Source organism: Physeter macrocephalus, chromosome 17, assembly GCF_002837175.3.
Source record: "Physeter macrocephalus isolate SW-GA chromosome 17, ASM283717v5, whole genome shotgun sequence".
Taxonomy (NCBI): Eukaryota; Metazoa; Chordata; class Mammalia; order Artiodactyla; family Physeteridae; genus Physeter; species Physeter macrocephalus.
The window spans coordinates 6,555,747-6,571,511 of NC_041230.1; the positions used below are offsets into that span (position 1 = coordinate 6,555,747).

Here is a 15,765-nt window from a genome sequence, read left to right on the forward strand (position 1 = left end):
AGGCTCTGCCCATAACTGTTGAGGATGGATCAGCTGAAAGAGCACCGAGGGTCACTCTTTCCCCAAGTCCTGGCTCTGCACAGGAGCCTAAACTCCAGGATGGAATTCTCAGACCACCTGGCCAGAGCTCCATCTCATCTCTCACTGGAGGGGGTCTTGGTTCAATTTTCACTCTAAGATGATCTTGCCTCATGCCCAAGCAGCCTCGAGACTCCCTATGTGCACGTTGGGGTTTTGGGGGGCCAGGAGAAGGTGGATGTGCGTGGGGGCCAACATGGAAGCTGGCAGCTGAATCTCTCCACTGGGACAAGCCCACAGGCCTGCTTCCTCATGACCTGATGGATGGCATGGGGCCTGACCTCTGCCTCCGTGGCCATGGGAGCCACATCTGCCATTTAAAATGCTCTAGTAGCCACATGGGGGACATTCTGAGAGTGAAAGAGAGCTCTAGCCAGATGGAATGCTGGGACGCTCCGGCGGACAGTGGGAACATCCCAGGAAAACTAGGACGTGGGATCATCCTGTCACAACAGGAGTGCCCAGATGGCTTATGATTACAGTAGTGACCCTCCGACTCACCTCAGACCCCATTTGATTATAAAAGACCCTTCCTAACACTCAAATGTTCCTGTAAGACCTTTAAATTTTTCCCCATGATACTCCTATTAATATATAATGGCCACATGGTGTGAGAACCTCCAACAAGCCCTAAACTCCCTTGAGACAGTCTCCAATACCCAATAAGATTTCCAAAATGTCCCCAAGAGCCATAAAAATGCCTAAAATGCTTCAAAACACCCCGAAGTATCTCCTACAATACATAAGACACGAGACCAACAATAAACCGGTGACCTGTCCCCTAATAATGCCCTTATATCCCTTGGACATCCCACGAGGCCCCCCATAATCATGAGCACACACTCCTTAGAAACCTCGTGAAAGCTCAACAAGGGCAGCCAAAATGTACCCTGGGACACCTCCTCCCGCTCCATAATACCGTTCCTGGGACACCAATCCTCCTCCCTCACCCCACCCCCATGCCACAGCAGACACCCTCTCCCAATGACCCCCCAACAACCGGTGAGGCAGGTGCACAGTGCGTTTATTGAGCTCATACAATTTCTGTCCTCGCCCCTTTCACCGACCGAGGACGGGTACCTCGGACTCCCGGCAACAATTCTCTATTTCCCGCCTATTCCCTGCGCACGCGCAACAGGGAAGACACGCTGGGCTTCCGCCTCGGCAGCAGGCATGCGCACAAGCAGCAGAGGAAGTTAGCAAGCCCGGCAGGGAAAACTGCCCAGCTACTGATGACGTCATGGAGGCGGGCTCTAAAAGCGATTGGCTGGATTGAGTTTAGAAGGAAAAGGAGAGCTATCCTCTCCGTAGTACTTTTACAGGGAATAGGAGGGGTGAGAGTGGGTTGAGGGGGGCGCTTCCAGACCTCATGGAGCGCTGCACATTACCCGCCCCCATGATTTCTGTACTGGCTCCGTGTGGCTGTGCCCCAGCGTGAGCCCCCAAGTCATCCTTGGAGGGGGAGGGGGTCATCTGCCCCCAGCCAAGATGTTGCTTAAGACTGGACGAGCAGCTCTTGCCTTGAACTTGGCCTGTGGTCAGTATCTCGCAGGACCAGCAGTCACCTCTGAGTAGGGCCAGGAGTCCAGGCAATGGGGCATCTAGAGGCCCAGGACTCCCCATGCCAGCCCTCTGCCAGCCATGTCCAGGGTCCCTTCCAGTCTCAGGCACTGAGGTCTAACTCGTGATGCTGGTAGATCTGTGTGGGGCCCTTGAAGCAAGCAGCGAAGAGAAAGCGTCTGCCGGCCATGGTGATATGGGCAAAGGCACGGGGGGCCACCAAGGCTGGGGGCCCCAGCTCCTGCAGTGGCTCCAGGAGCCCCCTGTCAGGCTCAAGGCGGAAGACCTGGCTGAAGGCGAAGTCGCTGCCCAGGATAGCCAGCTGGTCCCTGGCGATGAGCAGTGGCTGGAAGACGTGGGCGCCGCGAGAGGGAAGCTGCTGCAGCAGGCGAAACATGGAACCATCCCAGCGCATGACCTGCGGAGGGTGGCCGCTCATTAGGGCTGGGGTCCAAGAGGGCCAGGCCTGCCCGTCAGTGGTCCTCTAGGCTTTGGAGGACTTGGAACAGCTTGGGAACAGAGGCCTGTAGGTCCCCAAACTCCCACAGCTTTCTTATCTTCATAAATGTCACCACCCAGCTGCTCAGGCCACCGACTTGGAGTCATTCTGAGCCTTTCTCTCTCCCTCACACCCCACATAGAATCAGTGAGCCCTGGAATCTGTCAGTTTCACCTACGATGGTATTTATGTCTCTCATGTATTCTGGCCGCACTCCAGCCCAGCCACCTCCTGGACCATCACACAGCCTCCTTCCTGGTCTCCCTGCTCCTGTCCCTGTGTCCACAGTCTGCTCCCCATGCAGACACCCTGTGAACACCTGCGTCAGATCAGTGCCTTTTAGGCTCAGAGCCCTCCCCCTGGCTGTACCTCACTCCAGAGAGAGAGTGCTGGAGGGGGTGGGCCGTCAGCCCTGGGGCTTCAGGGTGTGATGGCTGTGATTAAATGTAGGTGCTGGGGTGTGTCAGAGGAGTTTGGCGGTGGTAGAATCTCGGGGGGGCCAGTGTCAGTGTTGGGGGATGGGGAGTGGTTTAGGGTCAGCCAGCCTCGAGGGGTCACAGTCTTGGAGTCAGTGTTGGGGTGGGGTCAGAGCTCAAAGATCGGCACATTAGGAAGCTCAGCCCGTGAGGTGGGTCAGAGTTCAGAGGCCGGTGCGCAAGGTGGGGTCAGTGCTGAAAGGCCAGCCTTGAGTGGGAGTCTGCTGATGCAGGTCAGGCCCGGCCTGTGCCTGCCCCACGGGACTGGGCTCAGCCTCACCATGGAGTCCCCGATGTAGCGTGTCAGGCACAGGAACACGTCTCCGCTGGCCTGGAAGTGGCGCGTGGCGTAGACGTCCTCGGCCTCGGGGATGTCCGTGCGCCTCTCGAAGCGGCCCCCAAACCAGTGGAAGAGCACGGGCCGCTGCGAGGCGGAGGCTAGCAGCAGATGGGGCCGGCCGTCCAGCTCGAGGGCCTCGGCATCCGTGTCCCGGTGCCAGGCGTGCAGGCTCTGGCGCGGGTAGAAGCCGGGCCCGTCCCGGCACAGCAGCGTGGTGCTGCCCGCCTTGGAGGCGTCGGCCACCACGAAGCAGGGCTGCCCGTCCAGCCACAGGAGCTCGGCATCATTGGGCCGCAGCAGCCGCCGTGGAGCCAGGGCCTGCAGCGGGGCCAGGCGCAGGTCGGGGCCGGGCCGGGCCCACAGCTGCGAGCCTCCCCACAGGCGGGCGGCCAGCACAAAGAGGCGCCGGCCCAGCACCAGCGGCTTGCAGGACACCACCGAGGGCGCTGTGGGGAGTCGGGGAGCAGGGCGCCTGTCAGATGAGCTGGGCAGGCTACCTGGCAGGTGGGAGGGTGGGAGTGGGCTTACCAGACAGCTCTTCCTCCTGCCGGAAGCGCTGCAGGCTGTAGTCCCAGGTCAGGATCAGGCAGCGGCCGGCAAAGGGCTGTGCCAGGACGACGTGGGGCTCCCCTTGGTAGGAGAAAGCCTCTACGCCCAGCGCTGACTCGCCAACCGTCTGGAACCAGGATAGCTCTGGGTGGGGGGTGCAGCGGGGAGGGGAGAGAGTCAGGCAAGCCAGGGGCACCCCACGGGTCCTCATCACTGAGCCCCGGTTTGCACACCTCTGAGGTGAGGACCACCACGGTGTTGACCTCGTAGGGACATACAGTGGAATCCTTTTACCTATGGACGTGTTAACTCACAACAACATGGCGGTACTCTTATTTTCTAAGCTGCGTGGCATCATCAAATAGTTGCTTAGGAGTAGCATATTTATTCATTCATTTAATTTCCCAAGATCCCTATGGGTTATGTTCTGTTATTATATCCACTTTATAGATGAGGAAACTGAGGCTAAGAGGCACAGGCAGCCAGCTGTCCAGCCAGATCCATCCTTCCCATCTTCCATGAGATAGGATAGCAGCTGGGCACCAAGCTGCCCAGCCAGAGGCCACATTAGCCCAGCACTCCCCCTGCGCTGCCCCCCGGCCTCTGAGGTCCGGTGTGGCCGTGACCAGACCAGGTTCCCAATGGAACAAAAGCAGAGTGATGGCTGTAGGGCTCGCCTTGCTTGTAGGAAGATGGCTCATCCTGGACGTGGCCCTTTCCCCTTCTCCTTGTGACCTGGCATATGGACGGGGCCACAGCTCGGTCTCAGCCGCGGAAAGCAGGATAACACCCAGGGGCTGCCCCACCCACCTGAACTGCTCACCTCAGGCCCTTCTGTTTTCTTTAATTCATGGTATTTACAGCCTCTTTGTTACAGCAACTTAGCATTTTTAGTAATGGTGCACCCAGATTGCCCAGTGTGGTGGCGGTGGAGCCGGGTGGTGGACTCCAGTTTACAATACTTCACTCTACACGCCAGGCCCTACTTCTAGGGAACAGGGTTGAAACAATGAACCAAACCACTAAGCATACCCATCCGAAGGGGATCTTTTAAAAATGGCCATCAAATCATGTCACTCCCTGCTCAAAACCCTCCATGGCTTCCCAGAGCCCTCTGGATAAAGTCCACCCTGTTCTCTGTGGCTTTCAAAGTCCTGCAGAGTGAGGCCCCTGCACCTTCCACCTCATCTGTGTCCTTCCCTTCCTCACTCCCGCAAGCCAGACGTGCCTCCCTTTGATCCTCATTCAGGACAAGCTCTGTGCTGCCTTGGGGGGTCACTGCACATGCTGGCCCCTTCCTCTGTACTCCACTTAGCTACATCCACATCTGGTGCTACCTCTTCGGAGAAGCCTTCTCCGATGCCCCAGGTAAGGCAGGATCACCGCCTAAACTCTCTCATCACCCACTGTGTTTATCACAATGTGTACCATACACTTATTGGTGCAATGTTTTATTTAATGTCTGTCTCCCCACCCCCAGGACTGTGACCCCATGAGGCCAAGGCCAAGGCCCAGGGTTATCTTGGTCACCACAGTGTGCCCATCGCCTCTCACAGGGATGGGCACCGAGTGGACCTCAGTGACTGTTTGTTGAATAATGGAATGAAGAGTGACTAAGTTAAATTCCCTTGTTCTATGAATCCCAAAGACCAAAACCATGTCTTATGCTTTGATGATGATAATGTTAGTAATGGTCTTCAGGTGTGAACTCAAATGTCCACTCCTTCCTGACCCTCCAGCTGTGCCTGGCCCCTGCTCTGGCTCTGGGCTCCCGTAGCTCCATGGCTTCCCTCCGTCCCAGCCCTGACCCCCCTGTGCGTCCCCCGTCCCAGCCCTGATCGTTCTGGGCCATCCCTCTCTGCTTGCCTCTGGCTGTGGGCTCTGTGAGGGCAAGACCCAGGACTGGCTTCATCACTGCTGTGCTCTCTGCTTTGCCCAGTACCCATAAAGGTACCAAAATATATTTGTGGAAAAGCAAAATGATCATAGGAAGTATTTTTTGAATGGTCGATTTTATATCAATAACAACAACGACGAGAATGAACATTTATGGGGGCCTCCCCTCCCAGGCCCTGAGCCAAGTACATCACTGAAGTCTCACAGCAGCCCTATGTCACTGTTTATTACCCCTATTTACAGATAAGAAAACTGAGGCTCAGGGAGGTGATGCTGCTTGCTCAGAAGACTCACAGCCAGGAAATGGCAGAGCAGGGAGGGAGGTGAGCCCCTCAGCCCTGGCAGCTGTTCCCCAATCTCCCACCTTCTTCCAGGAACACCTGCTGTCCCTCCCACCCCACCGGGAAAGCCCCCACCTATGGCTCTGCACTTGAACGTCTTGGGGTCGAGGTGGTGGAGCTGCATGTGGGCCAGGGCGGCGGGGCCGGCACAGGCCCCAGTCCCCACGCTGGCGTTCACGGTGGGTATCCACTGCAGCAGCCAGAGGACACGGCAGTCACACTGGAACGGGTTCCCGCGGAGGTCCCTGGGGCAAGAGGCCGGGGAGGGGCTGCGACCTGGATTCCACTCCCTGGGGGCCACGCTCCCCACCCGTCCCCAGGCAAGGTTTCAGGATAGGGCCCCCAAGTGGTGTGGAAAATATGTAGGAACCATCGCAGTCATACTCATTTGTGCCAACCAAGAGTGGGCACAGATGTCCCCTTCCCCGACCCAAACATTCCCAAATCCCCCCACCCTCCCATCCCCCTTGAGCCTCACACGTGAGTCAGGGTCTCCAGGCCTCGGAACAGGAATCTGGGGAGGGTCTCGAGATGGTTATTGGCCAGGCTTCTGGTGGAGGGAGAGAAGGAGAAACCATCAGCAGCTCCCAGGATGCGCCGTGTGCCTGGGTGATGGGTGCGGGGTGCCTGTCAGGGCGGGCTGGGGCGATGGAGGCACGCACAGGTGTGTGAGTGAGCGGAGTCCTCTGAGAGCGTTCTTAGAGATGGAGCCAATCTCATTGTCTTCGATAAAGCTGTGGAGGGAAGATGGGGTCAGGGGGCAGCCCTTGGTTCCCTGCTGTGACCCTACAGTGCTTGGGGAACTCACCCCATGGAAGCCATAGGCCACTGGAATGTGCCGAATTCTCCCCCAACAGCTTGCATAATCCCAGGGAAAACCTCCCAGGAACCTCTCCTCACCAAGGTCCCAGCCTACAGTTTCAGGACCCAAGAACCTGACCCTATGGTCATTGCCAGCCTCACCGTGAACAATGCCACCACCATCACCACCACTGCTGCCATGATCACCAACACCAGCAAAAGCACCAATATTACCACCCATACCTCCACCATCATCCATTATGCCCAGTGCCTCTACCACCATCATCAACCCCAGTACCAATAACTGCCATCATCACCAACAATATAGCATGTCACCACTGTCACCAATACCATCACCACCCATTCCCATCATCAATACCAACACCAACACCAACACCAACACCATCATTACCAAACCCACACCAGCAACACTGATAAGCATCACCAAGAACACAGCCTTTGTGATCAATACCAAAACCACTGCCATCATTATCACAAGCTTCAGCACTAGCACCAGCACTGCCAACACCAGAAACATCACCTTTACCCCCAGCACTCACATCATCACCCATCAGCACCACTACTGCCACAATTTCCATACATACGAGCATCTCCGCCGTCACCACCAAACCCCATACCAACAGCATTGCCATTACACCAACACCAACGTCCTACTCAAAACCATCACCAACACCAACACCAATACCAATACAATAATTACCAATGCCCAGAATACTGATAATTGTCACTAACACCGACCCTTCAAACTTCATCATCCATACCACCAATAGCACCATCACCGCCGGGTCCACCATTTTTATCAAAATCTCCCCCACCCCACCATCCTCAATAATGCGCCACCACTTCCCTGCGAGCGGCTGCAACAGGATCACCACCAGCACCATTATCATCACCACCAGCACCGGCACTAATGCTGGCATAGTCATGCTGTCATCACCACCATTACCATCAGTACCGCCATCACCATCTAACTCAGAATAGTTTCCTCTTAATTTGAAACATTTCCTCATCTCTGGCCTCTCTGCAACCTCCCTGGGCTCCGGAAAGCCAGATAGGACCAGAAACAGTCATAGGTCACCCAGGCCTTTTGTGAATCTTGAAACAGAGAGGGCGGTTGAGCAGGAGCCCCAACCCCACTCAAGAGGCCAGGCCTCTTGCCCCCTCCAGGACGGTCCCTTGTCCAGACACTTCCTCCCCAGGGCAACAAGCCCCTATCTCCCCTACTCTAGGAGACACAGAGGGGCTCCTCCTTCCTCTCCAGGGCCCCCATCTCCTGGCCTCACTCACAGGTACTGCAGGTGGGACAGGCCCGCAAACGCATCGTCCTCGATCACGGAGAAGGAGTTGGATGTGAAGAGGCTGGCAAGGAAGTTAGAAAGAAATTTTTCCAGGGTTGCTGTTCCCTACCTGACACGTTAACCTTGCCCCCTCCCAGCCCCAGCCCATGTGGGCACGGTCACACACCCGTGCGCATGCAACGTGAGTATGTGCGTGACACGGATGCTTTCACGGACACGCACATACACGCATGCGTGCACACTCCCCCACGCGCATGTGCGCGACACCCCCCCCCCCTCAGGTGGTCGTCGCTGAGCCGGGCCCCACTCACAGCAGGTGCAGTGACGGTACCCTCAGGAAGCTGCCGGCCTTCAGCTGGGTGACTCCAGTCCTAACGAGTGAGCTGGAGATGTGGGCAATGGTGGGCGAGGAGAAAACTGCTCCAGTGTGCCAGTCCCATCCCAGAGCTGTCTCCTGTGTCCGGGGGTGGGGCGGAGGGGACCCTGGCATGCCACCTGACCCTGGGTGTGTGTATTTCCCCTACATCCCAGGGGAGACAGGCATTTGCCCTCCTCGCTTGGCAAGGATCCTGGCAGCGCTCAGCCCACCCCGCGGCTCTCCCTCCTCCCAGGCCCCGATGCTGACCCTGCCCTTTGGAATTTCCCTCCCACTCCTTTCCAAATCCCAGCAGCCCCCTTTCAGGCCTCCCGACATCCTTTGCTGCCCCCCTCCCAAGATTCTGATGGGTCCCTGTTTCCTTGGGGAGCCAGAACCCTGCCCCCCAGGCCCTGGGGTCCCAGGACTCCCGTCCCCAGCCTCAGGCCTCCAGAGGGCCGGACACTCACAGCGACAGCAGGGTCGGGGAGAAGCTCTCGGGCAGGTCCAGGGAGCCCTCACACAGGGCACTGTCTTTGGAGCAAGAGCAACTCAGAGGACACTTCCCCTTTGGGGGTCCCCAGGCCCCCCCCGCGCCCGCCCCAGCCAGCAGCAGCAGCAGCAGCGTTCCTGCCCCGCCCATGCCCCCTGACCTCCGCTCAGGCGCCGGCTTCCCCCTGCACGCCCAGCTTGGCCCAGGTCGGGCCACTACATCTCCCATGCCAGGTGACCCTCCATGCCTCCAGCTGGCACGCTCTGCCCTGGCTTCTCTCTCTTCTTTCTGGTCTCTCCTCAGTCTGTTTTTCTTCCTGTATCTCTTTGGCGTCTAATTTTCTGTTTCCGTCCCTTTCCCTGCCTTTCTGTCTCTCTCCCCTTGTATACTTCTGACTCCGTGAGTTAGTCTGCTTCCCTATCTCTGGCTCTCTATTTCTATCTGAATTGTCTCTCTGTCTCTGTTTCTCTTTTGCTCTTTCTGTCTGTCTCCTTCTGTCTGTTGGACTCTCTTTCTGTGTGTGTCTGAGTGTGTGTGTGTGTGTGTGTGTCTCCCTCTGTCTGGTGTCTTTATTTCTGTCTCCCTACCACCCCCCCCCTTTCCAGCTCCCTGGAAGTTTCTTCCCCTCCTCCCACGTCCCTTCTCCCAGGAGGTTTGGGAAAGGGACTTGCTGGGCACCGCATGCTCCAGGCAAAGCAGGGCAAGAAGGAGGAGGGCGTCAGAGGCCATAGGAAGAGCAGCCCTTGGGAAGGGGCCAGAGGGCTCCATGGGAGGGGAGGGGCCACGGAGCGTTGGAGCTGCCCTGGCCCCTGCTGGCCAGCCCCCTTCCTAGATTCCCCACTCCACCCCACTCACGGAGTGTGAGGAGGGTGCCACCAGGGTGGGGACAGGATGGCTCTGCAGGCAGGAGGGCGGTGGGAGGAGAGACCTCTAAGGCCACTCCCAGCCAGCCCCCTCCCCTGGCTCCAGTAGGGCTGGGTAGGCACTGGCGCCCAGGCTTGGAGGGACCAGCTTAAGTCCAGCCGCTCCCTCTGGTGGCGACACACAGCAGGGCAGCCGCCCTGCCCCAAACCCACAACCTCTCTTGCCCGAAATTAACTCCTTGAGTACCCACCACTCACTTAGGGGTAGGGAGCCAACCCAAGGGAAAAAGGATGATAATGATGCCACCCCTTTCTTCAGCACTGACTCTGTACCACGCCGTGTCCTACAAGTTCATCTATTAGCTCGTGCTGACCTCGCTACAGCCCTCTGAGGCTGATACTATCATATGGCTATTTTACAGATGGAAATACTGAAGAGAGGGGTCAAGTCATTTGAGATCTAGGTTATCTAGCTGGGACAGAGCCAGGACTCAAGCCCAGGCAGCTGGCTGCACAGCCTCCCAGTAGGATTTTGCATTTCTCCTTTGGAGATCAGAACCCATGGATATTGGCTGTTTTCATTTGGACTAAGCTTTTAGCAGTTTGGATAGATTCTGTTCATTAAATAAGAAAAATAAATAAATGATATTACCCAATCTGAAGTAGTAGTAATAATACTCACTGAGCCCTTACTATGCATCAGTCTTGACATGAATTTACTCAGTCCTCACAACAACCCCTTGAGGTGGGTAGTATTATTAACCCCCACTTTACAGATGGGAAAACTAAGGCATGAGGAGAACACACAGCCTCTCTTGGCACTGCTGCACACACCCAGAACACTTGGAGGACAAGGGGCCTAACAGCACCAGCTAGGGGTAACTGGTCACGGAGCAGGGCACGGGGTGGGCCTGGCACGCGGGCTAGTCGGGGCTTTGGAGGACACCGGGCAAAGCTGCGGGCAGATGAGGCCCAGGCAGCGTTGGGCCAGCTTCGGGTCGGCATACTCAAGACTGTTCCACTAACACCTTTTACTGAAAAGTAGAAATGTGTGTCTTACTGGTAAAGCATAAATTATTAAACTTGAATATTTTTAAAAAGTATTAAAAGTGACCCCCCCCCCGACACCAGGTGGGGTCACTCAGATCTGGGTCCCTGATCCTCAGTTTGCCCATTTGTCAAATGGGGCAATCGTGTCACCCACTTCTCAGATGTGTAGAGAATTCCTCCTCCTATCCTAGAGGATAGAGAGTGTTCAGAGCAGGGTGGGCACCCCACAGCTTGGGGTGGATTCTGGACCCAAGTGCTTATCCTGCACCTGAACATCTCTGTGATTTGAGCAAGGCCCTTCAGGTCTCTGTTACCTCAGCCATAAAGCAGGGATGATAAACTTCTTTACAGGGTCTTTGAAAAAGATAGATAAAGAGCTTAGGGCCAGGGACACCGAGGGGAGACAGGGCCTAAATCCATACTCACAAGAGTGTTCAGCCCAGCAGCGTTCTCCCTCCTGTTTACCATGAGAAGAATGACAAGGATGATGATGGTGACAGCTTACTTTTTTTTTTTTTATCACTTACTGTGTGCCAGGCTTTGTTCTCAATATTTTCCATGGATCATTTCAGATAATCATCCTGACCTCCCTCTGAGTTGAATAGTATTATCATCTCCATTTTACAGAAGGAGAAACTGAGCCACAGAGAGGTTAAGTCATTGGCCCATCACCCAGCCCGAAAATGGCTGGGCCTCTCCACTCTGGAGCAGCTGGCCCTGTGAGGGGAGGGAGCCCAGCACTGGCTAGAGCTAGCCAGGTGCCCCCCTCCCTGCTGGCCCCCCTTGCTCCTCTGTCACCCCTCCCCAGGGCTACATAAATATTAGGGTTATCATTAACCAGGAACTGCTGGTGACTCTGGGGTATAGGGCCACAAGGGGCAGAGGCTCATGAGGGAGACTTTTGAAGCTGCCGGGGTCCTCTGAGACCACGTGCACGTGAGCGCGCGTGCGTGTGTGTGTGTGTGTGTGTGTGTCAGGGCCACCTGTGCCTGGGTGTGAGCACGTCTACCTGCTCCTGATCTGTGTCCTGCAGAGTGTGGTATCTGGGCCCAGGTCTCTTTCAGGTGAGGGCAGTTTCTGTGCTTAACCACCAGAGGGACCTTGGGAGAATTATCTCCACTTTGCTAAACCTCGGTTTGCAGATATCTAAAATGGAGTTAATAATAAGACAACGTCAGGGGGACTTCCCTGGTGGTACAGTGGTTAAGACTCTGAGCTCCCAATGCAGGGGGCCCAGATTCGACCCTTGGTCAGGGAACTAGATCCCACATGCATGCCGCTACTAAGAGTTCATATGCCACAACTAAGGAGCCCACGTGCCACAACTAAGGAGCTCTTGAGCTGCAACTAAGACCCAGTGCAACCAAATAAATAGTAATAAATAAGTAAATAAATATTTTTTAAAAAGACAATGTCAGGTTCAGAGACCTCTGAGCCTGGCCCAGGGTGATACGTATTACCTTAGTGATTTCTCCATTTTGTAGGATGGGAAACCAAGGCACAGTGAGGTCTCTTGGGCTGCTCGAGCTCTCACAACTAGGAATGGCAGAGCCCAGAGCTGATCCCCCCTTTTTCTGTCACCAGTACCTGGTAACCTGACCCGCCCATGAGGACGCCAGCTGTGTTGTCCTCCAGGGGGTTTTAGGGGTCACATGAGCTCAGGGACGGGAAGGTTCTGGGCTAAACACATCAGCGCACATTTGGTGGTGTCTCCAAGTGTGTGAACACAGAGCGTAGGCCTGTATGTCTGCGACTGTATGACCAGCTGTGTGCCTGTTTGCTGGTGCATGAGGATGTGTGTGTGTGTGTGTGTGTGTGTGTGTGTGTGTGTGTGTCTGTCTGTCTGTCTGTCTGTAGAAGACAACCTACATACACGATGAAATGCCCTCCAAACAGCCCTGTGGTTGCTGACGAGGGCCCCGCAGGACCCTGCGATCGGGGGTCAGTGGACTCCTAGGCGCTCAGGCCAGGTGACCTTAAGCCCAGGCTGGGCCCAATTCCCAGGGAGCAGCGTGGAAAATCATTGACACCCACCCTGCCCTCCCAGCTCAGAAGCCCTCTGAAGTGTGCCCGAGGCTCACGTGTGAGTTTGTGTGTGTGTGTGTGTGTGTGTGTGTGTGCGCCTGTAATACAGTCCTCCCTGCCTGCACCTCCTCTCCCCAGCTTTCCCCACGGCTGGCTGCCTACGATTCCTCCCTCTGAGCTGAGAGAGTTAACCTAACGGGACAGGGCGGTCTGGGCTGGGGGCCGCCCCCTGGCCCCCCTCCAGCCCGGCTCCAGTTACAGCTGCCGGTTGGGGAGGGTAGGGGTGGGGTGGGGCGGGGAGGGGAGACGGCTGAGGGCAGCGCAGCCAGCTCTGGGCCAGGGGGTCCAAAGTGCTCGGCCCCAGGGCACAGCCGGACGTTTGGGGCCTTCTTTCGGCAGGGGACAGCCTGACTGGGGTGAGCGTCCCCTGCCCCTCCCCTCCAGGCCTCACCCCTGGCCTGGCTGGGCCGCCTATTTTGGGAACAGGAATGGCTTCCCAGGCAGGCCAGACCCAAGAGGAAGGGAGTGTAGTTGGGAAGTTGGGGTTCTCCCAGGGGTGGGAGTGTGGGTGCAGCTCCTCCCTGCTCCTGCTGCGGCACGTGCACCCTGGCTGGGTATGGGTTTTGGACACTCACGTGTGTAGGGTGTAGGTCGGGTTGCGTCATTGTTTGGGGGTACAGGAGGCCCAGATGAGGAGTAACGTGTGCCTGGGTCTCCACCCCATGTCCTGCTCCAACCAGAAGTTTGGGGAGTGGGCGTCGTCTCCATTCCAGCCCCACTGTGTGTGTGTGTGCGTGCGTTCCTGCCCCTGGCATCTGTCTTCTATCTCTCAGCCCCGCTGGCCTGGGCCTCATGTCACTCGCCTGGCGTTGTCCGTTCATGAAAGATGTCACCCAGAGGCAGGCAGAGGGGACGTTTTCCCTGTTCTCATCTCTTCCAGGAGAGGAGAAGGGGTGGCCTTTCCCACGGAGGCAGCCCATGGCAATGTGGCAGCCCAGCCTCACCCGGGCAGGGTTGTGCATGACCCCCAAGCGGAGGGGAGGAAGGCTGTTGCCATGGTGGCCTGTGCGAGGCAAATTCCTCCAGGGTGAAGTGGGAGATATTTATACCCAGGGTCAGGCAGAGAGCAGGCCAGCGGCTGAGGGCAGGAGAGCTGGGATATTATGGACACGGCGAGGCCGTGGTGTGCGGGCAGGTGGGCCCTTGGGCATGTCCTGGCTGCCTCATCCCTGGCAGTGTGTCTGTCTCTCCACCTGGGTGGGGCAAGGCATCCTGCTCTCCCCCGCCAGGGTAGGCATGGGGAATCTGGGGCCTGCTGTGGGGACGGCCCTGGCCTGCAGGACGTCCCTGTGGACTGTGTGTGTGTCTCACCCCTGCCCTTGCTGCTCTGTGACCCCCATTGTGTGGGTTGTTTTCGTGATGCTGTGTCCCGGTGAAGCAGGAGGGTGCCTCTGTTTCTCAGGGTGACCAAGCTGGATGATGGACGCTTTTGAAATTAAGTCCCTGGACTGTCTCTGACTTAACAGAGACAGTCCCCTGAAGAGAGTTCAGGCCTCAAAGGTGGGGGAACGAGGGTACAGGTTTCCTGACCCTTGGTGTCCCCCAGGACAATGGCATCTCTCAGCCACATCTTGGTTCTTTGTGTGGGTCTCCTCGCCATGGTCAACGCAGGTGAGTCGGGGAAAGGCAGCCCACTACCCACTTCAGCCCCAAGGGTGGCAAGGGTAGGGGAAACCCTGCAAGAGAAGCAAGTTGGAGACTCCAATCTGAACTGAGTCTGTTGAGGCACCAGGAAATTGGGGTCTCACGTGGGGTCCGGTCACAGGCTGGTATCTGGGGGAGGGGAGAGGATGCCCCAGGTCAGGCAAAGGTGGAGGGCGGGATGGAGGCCTGTGAATGATGGAATCAGAGACAACCTGTAATGAGACAGAGAGCTGAGGCAGTTAGGTGCCTGCTGTTCCACCCAGGACAGTGCAGCGGGGCAGCTAAGACCCAGAGAGGGTAGGCAGCCTGCTCAGGGTCCAACAGTCCCCAGACTCTCGGCCCAGGAATGTAAAACCCCCAAAAGGTCTCGTTATGCCCCTCCTTGTCCAGGATCCCAGGAAGCATCCGACCCTGATTTCTTTCTCTCTTTCCAGAAGCGCCACAGGAACACGACCCATTCACCTATGGTGAGGGAGGGAGGGGCACGTTTCTTTGGGAGTTAGGGGGGTGCTGGGCTGGGTTAGCCTGTCCTCTCCTCATTCCTCCCCGCCCCCCACCTCTCTCTGTTTCTGTCTCCATCTGTCTCTCGACTCTCAGTGTTTATGTCTCTGTCATTCTCATTCTCTCTTTCTCTTGATCTGGCTCTCCGACTCTTTCTGTCTTGATCTCCCTCTGTCTCTGTCTCTCTGTTGGTCTCTGTCTATTTCATCCGTCTCTGTATCTCTGATTCTTTCTCCTTTTACCTCTTAGTATCTTATGGCTCATCCTCTGCTGCCACCTGCCTTTCTCCTCTCCCTGATCCTCTCCATCATCTTTCCCTACTCCCTTGTTTCCTCCCTCCTCCTTGCCTTGCCCACCTCCTCCCCTCCCTGCATTCACGCTCCTCCTTGCTGCCCACAGACTACCAATCCCTGCGGATCGGAGGCCTCATCATCGCCGGGATCCTTTTCATCCTGGGCATACTCATCGTCTTGAGTGAGTGCCCCTACCCTGACTCCACCCGCGAATCTGCGGGTGTTTGTCCCAACCCCGTCCAGTCCCCGCTCCGCCTCCAACCCTGCCCCTATCAGAGCCCTTGGCCCCGCCCTTATTTCTGCACCACCCACCCCCGGCCCCTGCCCTCGGCTCCTCCCCTGTTTATGCCCCTCCCCTATAGCAGCCCTAGGCCCCGCCCCTTCTACTCCGCCCTCGGACCCGCCCCCGTTTCTATCACCGCCCCCGGGCCCGCCCCGTTTACGTCCCCGCCCTCGGCCCCGCCCCTGTTTCTGCTCCTCCCCTTTCCCTGCCCTAGGCTCCGCCCTGCGCCTTCTACTCCTCTCTCGGGCCCGCCGCGTCTCTATTGCAGGCCCAGCACCCCCCCCCTCCTCCCCCCCCCCCCCCCCCCCCCCCCCCCCCCCCCCCCCCCGCCCCGCCGCC

At 57.2% G+C, this 15,765-nt stretch overlaps 2 protein-coding genes across 14 annotated transcripts in view; one reads left to right on the forward strand and one right to left on the reverse strand.

The window, feature by feature from the left end:
• Positions 1 to 1,085: 1,085 nt before the first annotated feature.
• LGI4 (leucine rich repeat LGI family member 4) lies at positions 1,086 to 13,667 on the reverse strand. 10 transcript variants are annotated; one of them, XM_028478116.2, is made up of 11 exons: positions 13,509 to 13,667; positions 11,047 to 11,077; positions 8,685 to 8,748; positions 8,171 to 8,242; positions 7,849 to 7,920; positions 6,402 to 6,473; positions 6,218 to 6,289; positions 5,815 to 5,984; positions 3,482 to 3,646; positions 2,894 to 3,399; positions 1,086 to 2,056 (listed from the first exon to the last, which is right to left on the reverse strand). In XM_028478116.2, exons 1-11 carry the CDS (start codon positions 13,665 to 13,667, stop codon positions 1,742 to 1,744), a joined length of 1,698 nt encoding a protein of 565 aa, XP_028333917.1. In that variant the 3' UTR covers positions 1,086 to 1,741. The 10 variants fall into 10 exon arrangements, with proteins under 10 accessions (XP_028333917.1, XP_028333915.1, XP_028333916.1 ...); XM_028478114.2 differs by having other exon boundaries at positions 13,281 to 13,667; XM_028478115.2 differs by lacking the exon at positions 7,849 to 7,920 and having other exon boundaries at positions 13,281 to 13,667.
• Positions 13,668 to 13,750: 83 nt separating this feature from the next.
• FXYD7 (FXYD domain containing ion transport regulator 7) overlaps positions 13,751 to 15,765 on the forward strand; it is a 13,088-nt gene continuing 11,073 nt past the window's right edge. For all 4 annotated transcript variants that reach the window (XM_028478181.2, XM_028478182.2, XM_028478179.1 and 1 more), the window contains exons 1-4: positions 13,751 to 13,840; positions 14,252 to 14,316; positions 14,784 to 14,816; positions 15,250 to 15,324. In XM_028478181.2, coding sequence (XP_028333982.1) covers positions 13,809 to 13,840; positions 14,252 to 14,316; positions 14,784 to 14,816; positions 15,250 to 15,324 — 205 coding nt within the window. In that variant the 5' untranslated portion in view covers positions 13,751 to 13,808. The remainder of the gene's footprint in view (positions 13,841 to 14,251; positions 14,317 to 14,783; positions 14,817 to 15,249; positions 15,325 to 15,765) is intronic.